Raw genomic sequence first — 22247 nt, forward strand, 5'->3', positions numbered from 1 at the left:
GCAGGTACAAGGATCCAATTTTTAAAAATCATCACAGTACAAAGAAGGCCACAGTCCTGCCCAGGTTTAACTTACATATTTACAGGGTGTGTGACACGGGTGTGGCTGCAGAAGCAGTTTAAAAGGCAGGATTACAAAATATACAAAGGTGGTCTTTCTTAGTAGAAGCCAGCCTTGTTTCCACATGAGAGCACTTCATGACACAAATCACAGAACTATTTACTATATAACTTACGAAAAATGCTGTACATTGCATGAGTATAAATATAGAGTATCAATGGCTCTGTTTGGGAATCCGTATCTACACAGGGAAGGTCAGGGGAAGGCTCATTTTGGTACTACAACCTATGAAAGTGATGGAGAAGCTAGGATGGGGGAGGGCAGGGTCTGGAGGCACGTCTGCACTGACCCCTTTTCCCAGACTCGGTTGAAGCTCACTCACTCTCTGGGGAGACCTGGGGTTGTTGAGGATGAGAAGCAAGGGAAAGAGGAGGTGTACATACCACAGGGGGCTCTTGAAGGCACAGAGAAGGCATCTGGGACAAGAAAGAGCACACTTCTCGGTCCCACAGACACACATGGACCCCACTGCCACTTGATGACATGCCCTGGTTTCTGCCCTCAGTTTTGAGCTTTGCAGGCATGGAGAGCGGGCAGAAAGTCAAAGTTCTTCTATCTATGGGAGTATGGGAGAATGCTGGGAAAGAGGTTCCGGCTTAGATGGATGGACGGGTGGGTGGATGTATGGACAGAAGTTGACCACCGAAAGCTGACCCAGATAGTCATCTTGCACAGGACAGACAGAGGCACAGAGCTGGCCCATGCTCAGGTGCTTCCTATGATTCAAGGTGGCACAGTGGAGGGGACTCAGAAACTGTGTATCTTATTCCAAAAGACTCAGCAGGGATGATTTTTATCAGCACTAAGCTTTAGCCAGAATGTCTGCCAATTTGGCTTCTAAATGAGCCAGGGTAAGAAGCACCCGAGGCCTTGGTGGCTGCTGAAACATCTCCCCCAAATGTTCCCCGTTTCCCAGCTCTCTTCCTCCATCTGTCAGCTCAGGGATAGGACCACTCTCTTCTTATGAAGACTGGAGCGCCGGGTGAGCCAAAGCTCTCTGAAACCCTCTCTGTAGCTCAGATGTGGCTCCCATCCTGGAAACTTGAGGGCACAGCAGGTAAACTACTGGGACTAACCCTCCCTGCCCAGGTGAGAAAACCCTGACAGGGGACGTGGGGAGCACTGAGAAGGGGGAAAGGCCCACATCTATGGTCTTCGCCCAAGTCCCCAACAATGACACCATTTGCCCTGAATTGGGCTGCTCTGGGACACATGGGGGCAGCTGCTCTTGGTTGAAGTTGGTCTTTGGTAAAAGAGAGAAGTCTGAGCTGGATCATAATAAAGAAAAGTGTATGTGGATATGCACCTTTGACAATGAACCTGCCATAAATTCCTCCCTTGGGGCTTTTCCTTTGCAAGGGGATGGTCTGAAAAAAAGTCCTACTGACCAACCCCGCTGTGTGTGGGAGCGGGTGTGATCACCTCTCTGGCCGGGTTTCACTATCTAATTCTCTTTCAGTGTTGTTCTGCGCCTTCCCGGGCCTGGAAGACCCAGGGAGCATGGGGCTGAGATGAAACTACTGTGCGGGCTGATACGCTGGGCCAGGGAATGAGAGTCGGGAGGGATGTCATTTCTCAACGGGGAACAAACCCTCCCGAGGTGGAGGAAGAACCAGGAGGGAGCGGGAGCCCTGTGGGCAGTAGGGCCCTCCTCCCACCTCCAGGCAGCTCCTACCTACAAGGCTGTGATGCTGGAAATGGTTTTTGTGCCCGAGGCATCCACCTCGGACTTGGGGACCCCGTCCTGGGCCTCTTTGTCCATGGCCATGTTAGCAAAAGCCTCGGGGGACTTAACGGGGACGCCCTGCTCCTCCTGCAGGTCTTCACAGCACTTGCTGCAGCGGCAGCACTTGGGGCAACCACACAGCAGACAGCAGGTACGGCAGCAGAGCCTCCGGCAGCAGCTGGTGGACGCGCTGATGAGTTTGTCCCAGGGCTTCAGCGAGTGCATCCACGGCGGCAGGAAGTTCCAGTTCTGGAGCTTGTGGGGCAGGACGTGCGGGCAGTGGGACTGCAGGAGCCTGAGGACCACCACCAGGAAGACCACAAAGATGATGGGCGCCCCCACACCCACCAGCACTGGCCAGCCGACCAGCGAGAGGCCAAACACAGACAGAGGGATCAGGAAGAAGAAGATGACCAGGTAGAAGACGGCAAACCAGCGGTACTCAGCTGAGATGCTGCCCAGCCCCTTGGCCAGGCGGATGGGCAGGCGGGTGAACGGGATTGGGTACCACAGCAAGATGCCTGAGATGTTGAAGAAAAAGTGGCACAGGGCAATCTGAAACGCAAGAGGTTGGACAGGTGAACGGGTCTGCTGCACGGTGGGGTCGGGGAGAAGAGGGCGTCGTCTCGTAGCGGAGGCCTGAGTCTTCCTCGTCTTCACAGCTCAGCCCAGAGTGGGACCCGTATTACCTGAGGTCCTACTATGTGTCTGGGGGGTAAGGGAGGGAGGGCGAGGGAGGGCAAGGGAGGTGACTGGCTGAATCACAGCTCAGTTTTCAGGGCCTGAAGTCCTTTAGGCCAAATCTAACAATGAACTTCATGAATGTGCCCACTGCCACCCAGTGCCTTGACCCTGCCGCTTCCAGCTGAGCAGTTAAGAGCTGGTGGGGCAGAAGGAAAGGTGTGCAAGATAGCTGGCTTTCTTGGCTCAGTGGCCCTATTTCAGGAAGGGGAGAGACAAGGAAAGATGGTTACAGTTAATAAAGATAATAGCAGCAGCAGCTGATGTTTATAGAGCGCTTACTATGGGGGAGGCAACAATTTCAAGCACTTTTATGGATTACTTCAATCCTCAAAAAATATCCTGAGTTGGCAACATTATCTCCATTTCATGCAGGAGGAAACTGAGGCACCACGAGGTGAAGCTATTTTCCTAGAGTCACACAGGTGGGAGATGAGATTCAAACCCAGGTAGCCTGTCTCCAGAGGCCACACACTTTGCTAGGTGTGCCCACCAGGTACCAAGCATGATGCTAAGGGCTTTGGACCAGCCCTGTCCGATACATTAGCCACTATCTATTGAGATGTGGCATAAGCATAAAATACACACTGGATTTCAAAGACTCAGTCCAAAAAGGAATGTAAAATATCACCATATTTTTAGATCAATTACATGTTGAAATGATAATGGGTTCAATCAAACACATTATTAAAATTAATCTCCCTGTTCCTTTTTTTACCTTTTGAAACTGTGGCTACTAAAAAATTTCAGATTTCATGGGTGGTTCACATATTCTACACTCACTCTATATTTCTATCAACAGCATGGCTTTAGACAGTGCCTCATCAGATCCTTATAATAATCCTAATGACATAGGGATTATGGTTCCCATTTTTCAGATGAGGGAATTGATGCTCAAAGGTTAGGTCACCTAAGGGCACTTCCTGTGTAAATGGTGGCACAGTGATTCAAACAACACCAAAGGTCATCTTGCCCAAGGTCACCTAGTTGATCCAGGCAAGGCAGGTCCCCCTGATTCTTCTCAATGCCAGGCTCAAGACACAGGTGACCTCCCAGTGCCCAGGCAGAGTTCACCAAGAGGAGGGCAAGGAGACGGGCAGTGGTATCTACGTTTCCTGGATACCCTTTCCACCTCTAGTAAAATGGCCACCCCACCTTTGTTTAAACAGCCACGGGTGATGGGAGTCTTGACTACCGCTCTAAGGAGTAGATGGCTTTGTTCTCAAATCTGTCTCTCCGTGGCTTCTCCACATCACAGTTTTGGACATAGAGAAAAGCTTGGCTTGGTTTCTTGGTTAAAAACCATCTGCTTACAAGACCATGGATAGGGTTGGATCCCACCCACAGAGCCCCTGCCCCATGCAGCATTTCCTGACCTGGAGCGAGCTCTTCAAAGTACTGCCTGGGCTAGCTAAGGCGGCCAAGATGGCGGTGGTGGTGGTACCGATGTTGGCGCCCAGCGTGAGTGGATACGCCCTCTCAATGGATATCACACCGATACCTGGCGGGGGGTGGGGGGTGAAAATACAAAGCCCATAGCATCAGCCCCAGAGGATGACAGAAGATGGTAATGTCGGCCAGAGGGAGACCCAGGGAGAAACTCACCGATCAGAGGCGTCATAGCAGACGTGAACACAGAGCTGCTCTGAACGATGAAGGTCATCCCCGCCCCCACAAGGATGGCCAGGTAGCCAGTCACCCAGGCAAAGGGGAAAGGGAAATCTGGAACGCAGAGGATAAGAGATGCGTCACAATCCTTCTGGGGAAGGCATGGGTTGGAGGCCCAGCTGGCATCTCCACAGGACCCAGGGGGCACGGCTGGGCCAGAGGTTGAGGTTGTGTAAACTCCTCCCCACCCCATACCAAGTCTGAAATTGCAAATTGGATTTTCAGCATCCTTTCACTTTGCATATTCAGATGGTGGAGCCAAGGATGTGGGTACGTGTTATGAAGACAAAAATACATTTCACTGGAGTTCTAAATGCTGATCCCATCTGTTATGGACAGAATGTTTGTGTCGTTCCCCCCTCCCCCAATTCATATGTTGAAACCCTGACCCCCTAATGTGATTGTATTAGGAAGTGAGGCCTTTGGGAGGTGATTAAGTCATGAGGTTGGAGTCCTCATGAGTAGATTAGTATCCTTATAGAAGGGAGAGCTTGCTTCCTCTCCACTCTCTCTTCCATGCGAGGACACAGTGAGAAGGCGGCCATCTGTAAACCAGGAAGTGGGTCCTCACCAGAACCCAACTGTGCTGGCACCCTGACCATGGACCTCCCAGTCTCCAGGACTGTGAGAAACAAATCTCTGTTGTTTAAGCCACCCAGCCTACAAGAATTTACTACAGCAGCTGAGTGACGACAAAGCACTTGGAGCATTCAGACCTCTATCTTTCCTCCTGTCCTGGTCTCCCAACGCTGCATACCCTCCACCCTTGTTTCCACTTAAAAGAGCAGTGAGGATATGAAGCAGCTTGGAAGCCCTATAGACCCTGCCCTCGGCACCACCAGCACAGGATCAGGCCCTGCACGGCCAGCAAGCATCCAGGGCACGGGTACTCAGCTCACCCTCATGACAACCCTGAGAGGTAGATATCCTCGGCCCCTTTTCACAGGGAGAGTTTACGGGGTATATTTTCATTGGCCAGGACGCCATTCTCAGCAATGGAATCTGACTGGCTGCCTCAAGATGCTGACGTATTTATCCAGAACCACATTTTCTTCCCAAGAGTCGAAGGGAAGTAGGGACCATGGTGGACTTCTGTTAACCTTCCCCTAAGGTATCCTGACAGACCCAGTAAAGTCCTGGGCAAACGGGGAACCTGCCAGGAAGGAAGGCCTATCTCACAGCTCTCTGGATTTGAACTGGCGCTTTCTCAGGACCTTGCAAACATCTGATGGAAGCTTGCGCCTTCTCCCCAGGCTCCACCCAAGACCCTAAGGAAGATTTCAAGGGTGAATGGCATCTTAACTTCCGCAACTTATCAGAGCCCAGAGAGAAACTCCATGCAGAGGCCACTGCTAGAGGAGAATCAGAAGGAGCGCCCCTGGAGGGACCACAGTGACACTATCCCCTAGAAGGTCCAGAACGGGGGACAGTGTGCTTACCAGTGTTGATGGTCTTCTTGATGACAACAGCTACCTGCCCCCTGAGCACAGAGCCCAAGAGCTTGACAATTAGGATCAGGCAGCTACAGAGGACCAGCAGGGAGACTACCAGCAGAATGGTGCCCACAACAACATCCGGGAGGTTGAAATTCACGAAGATGTGCTGGCCTGGAGAGACCATACAAAGCCCTCGTTAGGAGGGCATGGAACCCTTGACAGCCACAGAGTGTTACTTATTCCCCAGTGTCCTTCTGTCTCAGAGTAACAGAATCTTGGTTGTCAGCTTGACACAGAGCAAGGCAGCCCAGAATAAAGACCACACTTTCCAGCCTCCCTTGCAGCTAAGTGTAGCCCTGAGGCTATGTTCTGGCCAATGGGATCTCATGAGGGTGAAGATGTAGTGAAATCCAGGGGCAGACCCAGGCTTCCAGCCCCATTCTTCTGCCTCTAAATCCCATGTTGTGTTTTACTCATGATAATGAGGATACCTACAACAAAGTATTTGAGGAGCAAGGTGGGGTAGGATGGGCAAGTCAGAGTGGGAGCTATTATTAATTATAAAACTCCTTGTGTTTTTTAAAAATCCCTGTGTGTCCCCATGATGATTCCAGAAAAACATGGTTATATCAATGGATGTATAGCACCTAGAACACAGGAGGTGATACATTCACTTGATTCTGTGAGGTAAAGCACAACTGGAGTATTAAGGTATATGGCTCAGAATTAATGTGGGGTGCACTGAGAGGAGGAGAAGCAGAGATATGCAAATGGGTATATAAGGAATAAATAATTAGAAGAACTAACGTCAGGGCCGTAAAAGAGTCCAGAGGCAACAGTATAGCTTCTTAAAGAACTGGAGCATCATGCAGGCTCACTGCTTTGTTCAGTGCTATAGCCTTGCTATATGGGGCCTGCTGTACCATAGGGACTCATGACTTGAGGGTGAATGTGTTCTGTGTGTGCCCCACATCTCCTTCAAATCAGGCTGTCATCTCCCTAGAGTTACTGCCAAAGAGATACTGAAGCACACAGAAGGAGCACTCTGGTATCTGTTGATGAGTTCTGAATCCGTCTGGAACTGCCAGAGGAGCTGAATATCAAGTCCTAGTTCTGCCCCTTACGGGGGGACCTTGGGCCTGTCCCCTGTCCCTAAGCCTTAGTCTCCTCTACTGTGAAAGCTCACAGCTCGTTGGTCAGAGTAGGATTGGTGTTCAGTGAATCTCACTGCCCTTCTTTCCTTCACTTACTGGGGCTCCACACAGATAGGAAACACCCATCGTCACCCCAGACAGCCTGTCCTGGTGGCTGATGCTCTGTGAGTTTCACTCACACTTGGCAATGTTCTCCTGGTGGGTCACGTTCTTGATGGTCCAGGTGTGCAAACCATCCGTCCAACAGAGGGAAGGAGAGGTGCAGTTGTCAGGAGAGGGGACGGTGACATTCCTCTCAGTCTGGGTGGCAAACATGAGAAATGCTATGTATAGTCCATAACACTCATTTCTGGTGGGCAATGGCAGGAAATGCGAGGCGTCAGGGGAGACCCATATCAATTCGTGCACCGTAAGCATGATGCACTGCTTCCATGGGTCCCTCCATAAATGGAAGCAAGGAGGCAGCCAGAGGTAAGCCAGGAGACATGAAAATAACAAGCCAGGAATAATGGGTCCATGATGTGGGCTGGTTCTGTCTGTCCTACTGTATAATGTCTGTCCATCTAGCATTCAAGGACTTAAGGATTCTCACTGGCTAGTTTTGATTTTTCAGGAATCCCTGATTTTTCTTTCCCCTTACCTTTTATATGCCCAATCTAAATGCAAGATCTTGCTTTATCAAGTATAGACACAAGAGTTGACCCACCCAGCAATATTCTCAGAAACTTACCACGTTGGTAAAAGTTTTACACCAAATCTTGATCATACTCTTGTTTTTGGCTGTTTCATCATTCATTGCAATTTGGTTGATAACTTTTTTATCCAGCTGAGGAAGGCAATGGACAGAAGAGAGTCAGCACGTTCTCAGAACTGATGTGGGACAGATGTTAAGCTGTTAAAAGGGGCTGAGGATGTGAACCGCACTGAAGGGGTGAGCTGGGACTCACTCTATCTGCACTCTCAGGGCAGAGCACAGCACCCAGATGTCAGTGCGTGCTCAATAAAGATTGTATGAACAATGAACCTGTATCTAAGAAGCATGCAGTAGATATTCATCAGATGACTGAATGACAGAAAAAAAAACAGAAGGTAAGAGTGAAAGGGCAAGGTCCAAACTGGCCCCTTCTCCCCAAGGCAGCATCCACAAAGCCTTCTTTCATTTATTTCAATAATATGGGCAGACCCTAGTGAGCAGAGGGGTGAGATGGAAGGAAAGGCAGTAAACTCTTCCTCTTTGGCTGGGAGCAGGGTGCTACTTTAATCAGTGAGCCCACGGGTGCTGAGGCCAGTAGTGGGAACAAAGCGTCCAAGTGTCCAGTAGGGAGTCCTTGAGTCTAGAGAAGCGCTCACCCCCGCCACTTGCCCCCATCCTAATAAAGATGATACACTTGTTGAAATCAAGGAGATAATAAAGGCCAATTACTCCATCTCATCGGGTGTCCCTGAAGTTCTGCCTCCCTTGGCTTTTTTCATAGCAGCCAAAGGGCAGTTTTTACAGACCCTCATCCATCTCTTCCGTCCCAGCCCGGTGAGAGGGGAGCAGGGGAGGGGGTTGGGGCCTTTCCCTCTCTGCAGGAAGGCGGGTTACCTGTATAATGAGCTTCGTGAAGGGATCTGTGATAACTTTCAGAAGCTCCGGGGCATCCTCTCCATTCCTGAAGTTGAAGGTCTCCACTACCAGGCTGGTCAGGCGCTCCAGGTAATGGGTGGCAGCCTCCAGAGGCAGGAGCACCAACACAGAGAGCCAGTTGAAGAAGTCATGGACCGTGGCCCCTGCAAAGGCCCTGCAGGAGGGGAACCCCGTCCCGAGCCAGATTAGTCAACAAGGGACTGGGCACCATCTAGGCAGGTCATCACTTGTATCACCGGCCAGGTGCCACCTTTCTGAGTGCATAGAGGTGTACAATCTCACTTTTGTTCTCACAGCAATCCCCAAAGTGAGTGGTATGAAGATCCCCATTCAACAGATGAGGAAACTAAAGGCCAGCGAGCACAGAGGAATTGAAGACCACTGCAGGAGCACTGGGTCCAGGACCTTTGTCTCCCACTGTCCAGCAGAACCTTTCCCACCAGATCAGACAGTACACAGTTTGCTCTGCTTGGGGAAAAGGGAACTAGATGTGTTGTGGCTGCAATTATTAGTTCAGGGAGCACTGTTTGAGAAAACTTCATCAAGACCACTTTCAAATCATGCATATGGAAGACGACCTTCCTTTTGGAAAGGCAGGGGCCAGTATGAAGGTTACCATCAGAGCCTTCTACACAATTGAATTCTTAACTGTAAGATCTTGAGACTTTGATCAAATATTTGAACAGTCTCTACAGGAAAAAAAGCTAATATATACCACAATTTGCATCTACCGGAGAAGGTTCACTGATTCCCCCTGAATTCCATCTTACCTATCTCCAGATTTTAAAAAACTCTATAGTTTTTTTCCCTCAGTGAAAAAATGCTCCTTTAAAAAAAATCTGCATGTCAAGAAATACCCAAAACAAATAGAAGATGGGACATGAAGGGACAGAAGCTATTAAACACGTAGGGGGAAATGCTTAACTTCACCAGTAATAAAAGAAATTTCCAATTTATTTATTTGCAAGTACAAATTTTCACGTACCATTTTAACTAATATTTTACAATATTTTACAAAGTTAACTTATTCTTCCTGAAGAGGGTGATTTAAGACATTTTCATACACTGCTGATGCAAAGTGATACAAATATTTCTTTGTAGTTTGGCAAAATGTTTAAAGAGTCTTATAGGTGTGTTTGATACAGTAATCTATCCAGGAAAAAATTACCAGGAAAGAATAATACACATCTCCAAAGATGTTACTGAAAGCAATCTATTTAAATATCCCAAACAGGGGGTGAGCTAGGCCAATTATATTCCTATGTGCAGGCACTTTCATAGATCGTATATTTATACATCCAGGGGTAAAAATTAGTGTAACAGTGAAAAGAACCCAAAATTTCCAATAAGAAAACCTGGATCGAGTCCCAGCTATGCCCCTCAGTGAAGTTACTTAACCTCTTTGTGTTCCTATATTAATAAAATGGAGCATAGAAAAGTCTGCTTAGCTTCTTGAGAAGATCAAATTAGCAAACACCCTGGGTAATGTGTATTATTATTTAGACCTCAGAACATTTCATCAGGGTCCAGACTTTAGCCATGGTTGAGGGAAAATGAATGTCTCTGAGGACATCCACTGCCACCCATGGATGAGGGATGGTGTTAGCTGACCCCCAGCCAGCCAGTCATCTGTCTGATGCCACAGATGTCTGATGATGTCTGATGCCACAGTTGAAGTATAGTTGGTGTACAATATTATATTAGCTACAGGTGTTCAATACAGTGATTCACAATTTTTAAAGGTTATACTCCATTTATAGCTCTTATAAAATATTGGCTATATTCCCCACAATACATCCTTGCAGCTTATTTTATATCTAATAGTTTGTACCTCTTACTCCCCTACTCCTATCTTGCCCCTCCCCCTTCCCTTTCCCCACTGGTAACCACTAGTTTGTTCTCATATCTGTGAGTCTGCTTCTTTTAACAAACTAGTCTCACTAGTTTGTTATTTTTTAGATTTCACATATAAGTGATATCATATAGTATTTGTCTTTCTTTGTCTGACTTATTTCACTTAGAAAAATGCCCTCCAAGTCCATCCATGTTGCTGCAAATGACAAAATCTCTTTTTTTTTTGTGGCTGAGTAGTATTCCATTGTGTGTGTGTGTGTGTGTGTGCGCGCGCGTGTGCGTGTATGCATCACTCTTCCATTCACCTCTTGATGGACACTTAGGTTGCTTCCGTATCTTGGTAAATAATGATGCTATGACCATTGTGGGGCATGTATTTTTTCAATTTAGAGTGTTCGGTTTTTTTGGATGGGGACTGCTTCTCTATTTTAACAAGCTGTGGAAGAAGCCCATCACCAGTTAGAAGAGAGGCTGGGAAATGTGCTTAATTTTCACATGAAACTTTTGGAAGAAAAGGGTTTCCTTTGCCTGTATTTATCCTGCCCCATTTTTAGATCTTACACATTCACAAAGGCTGTATGTTGCCTTTTATTGGCATGTGAGTGAAGAAGAAAAAGTGGCATGGGTTGAGCTGGCCAAAAATGGAACCTTTAGGAGGTAATAATTATTTCTAGGTGAGACAGTAAACCCTATTCTAACTGGCCTTGTTTTACACCACAGGTCAAGCTTCTAGCTAGGACTTGTATTCAGGCAGCCCTGACTGTGTGCCAGGCACCTTGATAAGCATTTATCTGCATGATAGTGTTAACTCCTTTAGACAATGTGGCAGTGATAGATACTATTATCCCAGCCCTGCATATCAGGGAGCTGAGTTTAATCAACTGATAAGTATGTGATCCCAACGCCAGCCATACTCCACTGTGTCTATTTCTAAAGAGGTCTAGGGATAACAAACATGCTCTAATATTAATAGTAGTTAGGACAACCTGGTCAACCCCAATGGCTGGTGGCAAAGGCTGATACTGAGCCTCCTACCTTCTGAACTCACTCCGGTCTCCTGCCTGCATGAGCGCCACAATGGTGTTGGTGATGGAGGTCCCAATGTTGGCCCCCATGATAATGGGGACGGCAGCCTGCACATTCAGCACTGGAGGGTGGAAAAGAGTAAGTTATCAAGTTAGTAAGTTGAGGAAGGCAGCTTGGCCATGTTCCCGGTGTGGCCCAAGGCAAGCTGATCACATTCAGGCTGGCAATCCCCTAAAGCGTCAGTTCTTAACCTCTTTAGGGTCTGCACCTCGCTGTGAATCTGACAAAAGCTTGGACAGCTCACTATAGAAATATGCACGTGTACCAAAAAAATAAAAATAAAAAATAAAAAAAATAAGTAAGAAATTTTACTTTCTGTAAAATATTGTTCAGTTTCAATTTCTAATTCCTATGGATTAAAAATAAAATCAAACAGTGTGAAATAAAAAAAATTTTCAGCACTTAATTACAGGGAATTCAGAGTCTCCATAAAGCCCTTTTGTGGACCCCAGTTTAAAAGTTTCTAAATTCCTTTCTAAATTCCTCTGTCCTCCCTATTACAGATGCAAGCGTAGCTTAAAAGAGACCAACAAACAATGTGTAAGGACTTGTGTATTTATTATGGCAAATTTATGGCAGTATAATTTCTTTTTCTAACAAAATTAATATATTGCCACATGTTCTAACATATGAAAGTATTTTGGAGAAGTAATGAATAACTTTTTCTAATTTGGCCCCCAAAAGTTCTAGGTAATTTTAGCTAAAATGCTGGTTTGGGCTGAAAATTAACAAGTTCAAACTGGTCCACCCCAGAGGGTCTGTCTCAACTTAGCCAGAGCAAATGTTGAACAGGTTCAAGTTTGGAACGTCAGCTCCCCAAGCTCAGTTGTCCCAAAGCCAGTGTGTGATGTGATTACACGGCTTTATTCTTAGCCCTGACAGCGGTGATGGAAATGTTCTAAATCTATGTGGTCCAATAGGGCAGCCACTAGCCACATATGACTACCGATCCCTTCAAATATAGCTCTTGCAACTGAGCAGCTGAATTTAAGGTTAAATAAAATGAAATAGCCACATGTAGCTAGTGGCTGCTGGACAGGATAACACAGTTCTAGAGAATTCAGAATTGAGTCTTCAAGCTTTGGGGCCAATTTTCAGACTCAGCCATGGGAAGGGAAACAAGAGACTGCCTATGATCTAAGCAGAACACATCATAATTAGACAAGACAAGAAAGTAATGGTGATAAGCCCGGACACATTCAGAGTAAATCCCAGCCTCCCCAGCTGAACAGGGAAATGCCTGAAATGTTATCTGGGCTCATGGGTTCTTGGACTCACATGAGGAGGCCACCATGCTGACGACAATGGATGAGGAGGTACTGGAACTCTGCACCAGGACAGTCACTAGCACCCCGATCACCAGCCCCGCCACAGGGTTGGACATGATGGAGTTGTTGCTGAAGAACTGCCCGGCCACCTTTCCTGAAAAACAAACCCATGGCCACGTGATGGGGGTTAGGTGGGTGCTGAGTAACAGAAGTCTCCAGTCAAGACCAGCTGGCCATAGGTACCAGCCTCCAGACTTTCATCTTGGGCATCTTGCTTCCTCGGGCTTCTCCCCAGTGCTTCTCTGATGCCCTGACTCTGCCTCTGTGACCTAGTTCCCCATCCACCCCTGTTCCTCTTGTCCCTTCACCCTACACCCTCCCATCCTTCAACCACTTTCATCAGCAAGTCCTCCTCTAGTCTTCTCTTTTCATGAACCTGGCCTCAACTCTGTACTTGGCCCGATGAGTGCCAGTGCATCTCCTGATGCCCTCATTCTTGTCCCTGGGATGTATTCCCAATTCAGAAGATTTACCCAAGTGGATCTTCTCATTCTTTTCTATTTACCCCCTTAGACCCCAGCCCCTAAGCCCAGCCTATAATTGAATTCTGGGAGTGTCATTTTTGAGAATGTGCCTCTGAGACCATCAATCCACCCTCCGATACATTTTTTAAAAAAGACTGAGGCCCAGAGAATGGAGAGTGGAATGACTTGTCTGAGATAGAGTGCAAGGCCCCTTACTGATGCTGCCTTGGACCAGGGGGACCAGAGTGGCATCCAGCACGTCAGTCTGCTCCTCACACTTTCCCAGTTCTCCCAGGTCACAAAGATGAGTTCTCAAGAAAGGCACCAAATGGTGCAGAAACCTATGGTCTTCCACGTCACCGGATCTGAGTTTAAATCCCACTATGCCAATGATGGTTGTGAAACTCAGTGCAGGGTGGTGACCTTCTTGAGCCTTGGCCTATTCCTGTGTAAGTGGGAAGGACTTTTGGGATGGAATGTTTAAGACAATGCCCCTGGAAATGCCTACATCAGTAGGCATTCAAAGTGTTGGCTCTTACTGTTGTCGCCCATCAGGGATACACAGGTGACCAAGTGTGTGGTGATTACACTTCCAGGTCCCTTCACTCTCCATAGCCACACTCAGTGGTGGGAGATGTTTAGGCAACTGCTCTGAATGCAGATCCCCTAGCACAGGACCCCTATCCTTCTTCAAAAAAGGGCCAGCTTTGATTTTTAGCAGTGGCTTTAGCCTAAGAACACTCTTATTCAATAATCCCCTCAGGTGGGGAAGCCCAAAGACAGCAGGGATCCCTCAGATAAACCTTTAGGTCAAACAGGTTCCTGTCCAGTGTTCATAGACAAACACATGGAGCTGATCACTTGGCCTTGGCTCTAGCCCTGGCTCTGGCCTAAGCCACTTCAGCCAGCTAGTCATAGCTCTTTCGTGGGCCTCAGTTTTCCTTTCTGTAAAATGGGGGCATGACTTCACAAGATGATCTGAGGTGGCCTCCAGTCCTAAAATACTCCAGGAGGCTGCAGCTGGAGAGGGCCTGCTGAGTTGTAAATTTCCAAACCAAATTCAATGAGAACACCGCCCCCAACCCAGACCTTTGACCTCTTCCATCCATACCTCCAACCAGCTGGAAGGCACTGCTGAGGACATCCAAGGAGCACACGAAGAAGTAGAGAAATACCAGAAGTAAAATAAATTTCCCAATCCCTTGGAAGACACAGAGAATCTTCCCTTTGGTGTCTCTCTCTGGGGGAGGGGAAAAGGCATGGAGGCTTTTAGTGTCCAAAACACTGAGAAGTTTGACAATGAGCTCGGAACTCCCCCACCTCCCCTCCCAGCCAAGCAGCTGTAATCTTATGGATCACAGGACCTAGAGATGGGATGTGTCCACAGCTGCAGTTTTCAAAGCAATTACCACTGTACTCCATTTCATTGAAACCTGTGGTGAAATGTCTCTAAAGCATTTGTCTCTGGGAGGAGGGGTCAGTGGGCCCTGGGGCACACACAGGCCAAGCAGGGCACATGCTTGTGCTGGGCTGAACCAGGGTCACTGTTGAGCCGTTAAGAGCACTCGCCCCTTGCTAAGCGTGGGGTCAGAGATAATGGCTGTCCTAAGCACCTTCAGAACCGCACGGAATACTGTCTACAAAGTGGCCGCAAGGCAGCCGTCACAGCCCCCACCTGGAAGGGCTTGGGCCCTCATACATCCTGGAAGGCTACCTCCTTGGTGGCTGCTTTCGACACTCACTTTTAAAGTGGTTCTCACTTCCTCCCTCCCAGCTCCTTTACCCTCCCAGCTGTCTGATCCGCACAGACCTCACACCCTGCCTGGAAAAGAAGTACAGCATTTGCTTGCACCCCAGCTGTTCTGTCTGTATAGTCTGCCTTCTGCAAGCCTTCCCTGATGCCCACATTTAGGTGAGGGGACTCCTCTCCCCCAACCGCCGGGGCTCTCAGAGACAGGGCCTCATCTATTTACTGCTGCATCTGCAGCACTGGACAGTACCTGGGACCTGGTTCAGCACAAAACGGATTATAAGGAGCAGCGCAGGGTCTGGCCTGGTTATAACCCCGATGCCGGCCCACATTTGTTGAATGAATGAATGAAAGAACAAAAACATGCCCCAGTCATCACAGGATGCTTGACTCTTAAGCTGGGTGGCATCCCCTAGCCAGGACCTTTGCTCAAACAATGGAAGGGAGAGGCTGGCACGAAGGAGGTAACGCTGTGAAGCTAGTAACCTCAATCCCTTGCCGACGGGCAGTCCCCTCCCGCCTGCCCCGGCTGGCCTCGTTTACCTGACCACTTGATGCCCGTGTCCTGAAGCTCGGGCAGGTTCCAGGGGTCTTCCCCCGCCGTGGGCTCCTCTATCAGTGCCATGGTGGAATAAGAGGGCAGAAGTTCAATCTTGGTGACAGAAGTGTCGGTGTCATCTGTCCAAACAAGCAGTGAAGACCATGAGGAACGAGGAACCATGCCTGGGTCTCCTCCTGGGTGTCCTCCCAGGGGGCCAGCCCAGGGCTGGAGGGGTGGCACTTACTTTTGCCGGTCTCCTTGCCTTTTGCGGGTGTGGTGGACTGCTGACCGGCGGCCCCTTCGATGTATTTATCCGAGTTAGGCTGGGCATTTTCCAACTCAGGCCAAGGAGCCATGGTCTGTGGATGGGAAAACAGCTTACAGAAGTAGCCACTGAAAGGAGGCACACTCAGTTTCTGTGACAAGAAGGGCCAGTGGTTGCAAAGATTTGGGGGAGGTAAGGGATTTCGTCCTTATACCTTCTAAGTATGGACCCTTAAGCACCATATTTCACACCTCTGTAGGCCTCCCTCAATCACTCACCCAGGCTGTCACTAAGTCAAACCACTGTTTCCAATTTTTCCAAAGCCACAAATCTATACATCAGTTGAGCCTCCTTTGATTGCTCTAACATCTGTCTTGGCCTCTGTCTTGACTCTCTCCTTTAGGCGGAAAGGGAACACGAACCCATTCATCTTCAGCAACTTGTGATACCACCAAGTCCTCACAACCCTCCAGTGGGCTCCCCACCTGCTGCTCATAAAGGGACAAGTTCAAGTGCAGATCTGCGCCAAACCTCATCCAGTGGACTTAACGTCTATGTATACGCTCATACACATTCTACCTGCTTTACCTGCTGCTGGGTCTTCTATGAGAAGCATGACACATTAGATCTGGTTCAAATCCCACAGGAGCCACTTTTCAGTGGGTGTGTGTTTAGGCAAGTCCCTTTATGCCTCTGAGCCATCTATAAAATGGGGACAATTCTTCATGCTTTGCAGGGTTATGAGATTAATGGTGATGCCTAGAAAGTGCCCGGTAAATAGTAGCAATGATTACTATGCCATGCTGCCTGGATTAACGACCCTTTGTCAGAACCACATTGTTCCCAGCCTTTGATAAAGACTTCCTCATAACCCATTTTCTCAACAAAGCCTCTCTCGGTTCCATGGAGAGGAAGCCTGGCTCCCGACAAGCCAGGACGTCCACTACTAGCATTCCTTGTCCTGACACACATCAGACAATGCGGCCCAAAGGACTGGAACGAACAATTCACAGAAGAGGAAGTACAAGGGGCTAAAATACTTATTACAAAATAGGAGTTCAGCCTCATCAGCCACCCAAGATATGCAAACCAAAACAGTGAGATAACTTTCAACTATCAAATTAGCAAAAAATAAATAAAAATTTGAGTATAATATGTCACTCTGGAGAAGATGCAGTGAAATAAGCACTGCTGAAGCTCTGGAAAGCAGTTGCCGAAATGCCTCAAATGTCCTACATTTTTCAAACATCTCTGACCCGATAATTTCACTGCTAGGAATTAAGAATCTAGGAACAATGGATAACTAATAAAAACCTGCTGTATAAAAAAATAAATAAAATTAAAAAAAAAAAAAAAAGGAATCTAGGAACATTTTTTTTCCCTCAGAAAATCAAAACTACCTGCCTTGCTCTGATCACCTCTTTGGAGAGCGTTTCCCAGAACCTTTGTCTATTCGTTTCCTTTCCTATTTTTCTTCAATAGATCTATTTCCTGCCTACCAGAATGTAAGCCCTACCAAGAAAGGGGGCTCTGTCTTACTCATATCTGCATCCTCAGCGTCTACAGCTCTGCCTGGGACATTGACAGTGCCCAATAAATATTGGTTGATGAATGAATGTGATGCAGGCCAAAATGCACTATAATTTACAGAGTGAAAAATAAAAACAGGAAACTATTGTATTAACTATGGTACATCCATGCAGCATAATAGCATGCCATTAAAAATGTTACAAAGAACCAGCAAAACAAACCAAAAAAAAAAAAAAAAAAAAACCCAGGAAAATGCTTTAGATGAATTGTAAATAAAAGGCACATTTATGTCCCATTCACAGTATGATCTCAGTAAGGAACCAGAAATGTTCAATGGGGTTCAGAGTGGGTGATAGGATTGTCTGTGATTATTTTCTTCTATCTAAAATGTCCATATTCTTTTAAGAGATGCAGCCCAACCCCCAAACCCACAAAGGTAAAATGGTTCAGGACACCTGTATTATTACTGTCACTCATACTGACAAAGCTAGAAGTTAAAAGAAGCTGATTCTGTGTGCCCCATCATGAGAGGATTTCATGAATTTGTTTGGCCCAGGGAACTTTTTGACTTTCCTCATGCAACTGCAGAGCATGGCACAGACTTCTGCGATCACAGGGAACATCCTGCAGTCATTGGCTTCCAGGAAGGCATAGGCCAGGTCTTTCCTTCCAGCTTAAGAAGCACCCAGCACAGGGCCTGACACCCAACAGGCCTCGTGTGCTTTCTGAGCAGGATGCTGGGACCTGCCTCGCCAGCAAAAGCCAATATTTATTGAGCCAGGCTGTGCTCTACCTCACTACCACCCATTCGGGGAGGTGTTTTTATTCTCCCATTATACAGATGAAGAAACTCAAGCACAAGGAGACATAACTTGCCCAAGGTCCCACATGGCAGAGCCTTGGACACAGGTCAGTTTGAATCCAGAGTCTCCTACACCCACTCAACATGTGTCCTACTGGTGTGACTCATCTGGCACTCCATCACACATTACTGCAATACCTTTTAATTGATTTCTGATAACAACAACTATCATTTTAATGAGTACCAAAGAGGTGCCAGGGGCTGTGCTGGTGCTTGACACATATTATGTCATTTAGTCTTTAAGCAAGAAAGGGGTCATGAGCATCGCCATTTACAAATGGGAAAAAAACTGGAGCTCCAAGACATTTAAGCAACTTGTTCAAAGTCACCCAGTAGGTGAGTGACAGAGCCAGTTTTTAAACACAGCTCCACCTGTCAGTGAGGCTATGGCCCATATCCCCAGTATCCTTGGCTGTGACAGACATATCTTCCTGGAGCACTGTTTTAACCCACACAGTTGGGGCAAGGGAATGTTAAATAATGTGACCAGTGGATGATTTACATTTGACTAATCCTATGAAGGGTTATTGTGATGATCAAGTGTGTCATGTTTTAAAAGCTCTCAGAACAGTGACTGACATATTGTAAACCTTGTGTGATTATCAAGGATCATACTAAAATGAGCATGGACATATTATAGTACAAAATGCAAGATGTATAATTAAAAATTAAAGGAAAGAAAACAGAACACAAAAAACTGCTTTGAGCTTGCAACTGGCTGTTCTGGGCTCACTCACAGACCTCCAAGGATTTAAATATCTGCCTCTCTGCTCTTGGGGGCATTCTGAAGGAAAAATTTGGAAATTGCGACCTTCTACCATCTTTCTCTCTCTTATAATCTTAGTTCACCCTAGAGTTGTTCTCCTATCATTTATGCACACTTATACTGCCTTCTCAACTAGAATTTAAGTTTTAGAGGGCAGAAACCCTGTTAGGATTTTCCTCCCAGCGTTCAGTAGACCACACATAGTAGGTACTGTACATTTGCAAATGGAGGAGTCATACAGGGTTTGCTGGGGGAAACCCTAGAAGGTTTGCTGTGTCCTAGATCCACACTGATCATGACCAGGAAACAAATCAAGCCTGAATCTTACTGATGAGTGCTTGTTCCTCATCACCATATGCAAGTTGGGTTGGCCAAGATCTGCTGGGTGGAGCAACGGTATCAAGAAGCTGCAACCAAGAAGCTGCAACCGGGATGTCACAGCAGTGCCATTTGGGAAATTCTCATCAGCAGTAAGGTGTTATTATTTAAACTGTTTCCGGTGACTGGATTTCTGACTGATCAGAATCACTTTCTTTCAAGAAGTGAACAAAGCATCTAGCGAACTCAGAAACAGACACGTCTATGGTCTGACATCCAAGTAATTCACAATAATACAAGCAACAGAATGGGCAGACACTCATTTCCACTGAACTGGACAGAAAGGAGTAGAATATGGCTGTAAGAGATCCCACAAGCTAGGGTACCTTGAATACTTCCTCTGTGTGAGGCCTGTGCTGGCTTCCTTCCCTTCCAGGTCCTGGGTCCTCATTTACTATTAATCAGCATCACCAAGAAGCAAAGGCAACTTTCTAATGAAATTCTCTACTCTTCCTTCCTGGAAATCTTGCTTCCCCTACTCCAAGTTCAGCCATTTGTCAGAAGCCCAAATCCCCTTTACAAATTTTCCCTGATGAAGCAATCATTTCTCCTCATCCAGTTCAGTAGGCCCTCCTTATCCTTGACTTCTGCATCTACGGATTCAACCAACCACAGATGGAAAACATTCAGGGAAAAAAACATATTCCAGAAAGTTCCAAAAAGCAAGAGCTAAATTTCCAGCACACAGGCAACTATTTCCATAGTGTTTACGTTGTATTTACAACTATTTACACAGCATTTACACTGTATTAGGTATCATAAATAATCTGTCTAGAGATGAGTTAAAGTACATGGGAGGATCGCATTGGTTATGTGCGAATATTACACCATTTTATACACGGGACTCTGGGAAAGTCCTGGAATCAATTCCCGCAGACACCGAGGGACCACTGTTCTTCATTTCCTGGTACATTCATCTACTCCACCATCACTCACTGGGCGTTCACTGTGCTAGTCGCCTGCAGGTAAGGAGAGGAGGTGCAGGTCCACACACCGAAGCACTGCCTCCCAGAGGGGCAGGCAGCCAGGAGTCATCAAACCCAGCCCAGGACATTCTGAGGCAGCTGCCCCCGCCTCGCCGGCCCCCAGCCCTCCCCCCCCCCCACCCCCCCACCCCCCCCGGCTCAAGTTGCTCTTCTCAGGACCTGGAAAGTGGTGAAATGCAGGCCACCTGGCACCCAACCATTGCACTAGGCAGCATGGCTGCGGAGCCCCATTGCCCCGGGCTCCCCAGCCAGCAAAGCCCCAGCGCTCCAAATAGGCTCCCCCCGCAGATTTGGAGTAAAGGAGGACTTGGAGCAAACAGTCCATGATTAGTCCCGAGACTAGGCAGCTGCTCAGTAAGCTGATACCCTAGCGCTTGTCACATGGCACCGGGAGAGAGAGAGCCATGCAGTAGGTGAGGGCCTTGCAGAGCCCTGCCACTCACTGTGTGTGAGCCTGAGCCTCGGTTTCATCATCTCAAAAATGGGGACAGTACTCACTGAGCTGTTGTGAGACTACTTGACTAATGAGTGTAGGTGAGGCCCCGAGCAGAGTGCCTGGCAGAGTGAACACTCAGAACTTTGTGAAATGAATTGCATCACAAACAATGAAGGGCCTCAACTCCACTTTGCCCCAGAGCATAAGCTCTTCATCTCAGTGCACAGCTGAGTGGACCTCGGTAAATATTTGCACGACAAATGAATCCAAAGCACCTAAGAAAAAAGGATCTAACGTTTGTTTTGCCATGGGGAGTGTCCTATGTGATCTGTGACCTCATTAAATCTTATAATAAGGAAGTCTTCTTTCCAGTTTACAAAGAAACTGAGGCACAGAGAAATTTTAAAAGTCCCACAGTGAGACTTCCCTAGTGGTCCAGTGGTTAAGACTCCGCGCTCCCAATGAAGGGGGTGTGGGTTCGACCCCTGCTGAGGGAACTAAGGACTCACATGCCCCACGGTGCGGCCGAAAAAAAAAAAAAAGTCCACAGCTACCTAGGGCTAGTCAGGATTTCAACCCAGGACTGCTGGTTCCAAAGCCGGAGAGGCTTTCAATAGAGCTCTCAGCCAGGTGCCAAGACAGGAAGGAATAGTTACGCTCTGGGCCGCATCAAAGCGGCAAGGCGCCTCAGGTCCAGGCTCAATGGGGGCTCTGAAGGTGTCTGAGATAGCTGGCTGGGCTCGCACCTCTGCAGGGGTCACTCCTGCCTAGTCATTCAGACAGCTGGAAATGCCAGCTAAGATGCTCTAACAGCAGGCTGCTGATTCCCTACAAAGGCTCAGGCATACCAGAGGCCTGGATTCGGCATATGCCAAGACTTTTAGTAGGCACTGGCCAGACAGAAGATGTAGCCTGAATCTGAGGCCACTACTCCCAGGGGTGTGGCAGACACTAGCCTGTCTGGAACCCGATTCCCTTGGGAAGGGATCTGGGGGCCCGAGGGGTCCTTGGAGCCTGTGTTCCCCTCCAAAGGCCTTCTCCCATCCTTATTCCTCTGATTCAGCTGTTCCCTCTCTGCGACTTCCCCCAAGGTTGTACTCTAGCACCCTCCTGCTACCTGCCAAAAGCAGAGAAGGGTAAAGTCATCCCTTTTGGCAGTTTGGTACTAATACCCAGAAAAGTGTTTTTTATTGCCCAGGCACAAGATTAGTGACTATGACTGCACATCTGCTCCCTTGCCCCCGCCCCAAGCTCCTCCCTTATAACTGAGCTGGCTGTATTGATAACTCTTTTGGCTCAATTTCCTGCATCCACATGTGTACCCAATGCCAAGAGGAACTCTTGTAGGCCAAGGAAAATAAACTGCTCAGCCTTCTCAGACCTGGGCAGGAGGGAAATGTAGGGCACCTGGAAGTCACCCAACCGCTATGCTCTGCATTGTTTGAGCCTCTCCAACCAGGACCTGTTCTGGGGACACCTGCGATCAGAATAGCAGCAGCTCAAGGCCATCTGAAGAAGTGGGGAGA

General features: G+C 47.7%; 1 protein-coding gene across 1 annotated transcript; it reads right to left on the bottom strand.

The window, feature by feature from the left end:
- Positions 1–1795: 1795 nt before the first annotated feature.
- On the bottom strand, positions 1796–15854 carry SLC34A2 (solute carrier family 34 member 2). Its single transcript, XM_068542264.1, has 12 exons — positions 15743–15854; positions 15501–15635; positions 14319–14447; positions 12694–12837; positions 11365–11476; positions 8434–8629; positions 7576–7671; positions 7025–7145; positions 5695–5862; positions 4193–4309; positions 3964–4088; positions 1796–2401 (listed from the first exon to the last, which is right to left on the bottom strand). Exons 1-12 carry the CDS (start codon positions 15852–15854, stop codon positions 1796–1798), a joined length of 2061 nt encoding a protein of 686 aa, XP_068398365.1.
- Between the last annotated feature and the right edge of the window lie 6393 nt (positions 15855–22247).

The sequence above is a fragment of the Eschrichtius robustus genome, chromosome 4 (genome assembly GCF_028021215.1).
Source record: "Eschrichtius robustus isolate mEscRob2 chromosome 4, mEscRob2.pri, whole genome shotgun sequence".
Lineage (NCBI taxonomy): Eukaryota > Metazoa > Chordata > Mammalia > Artiodactyla > Eschrichtiidae > Eschrichtius > Eschrichtius robustus.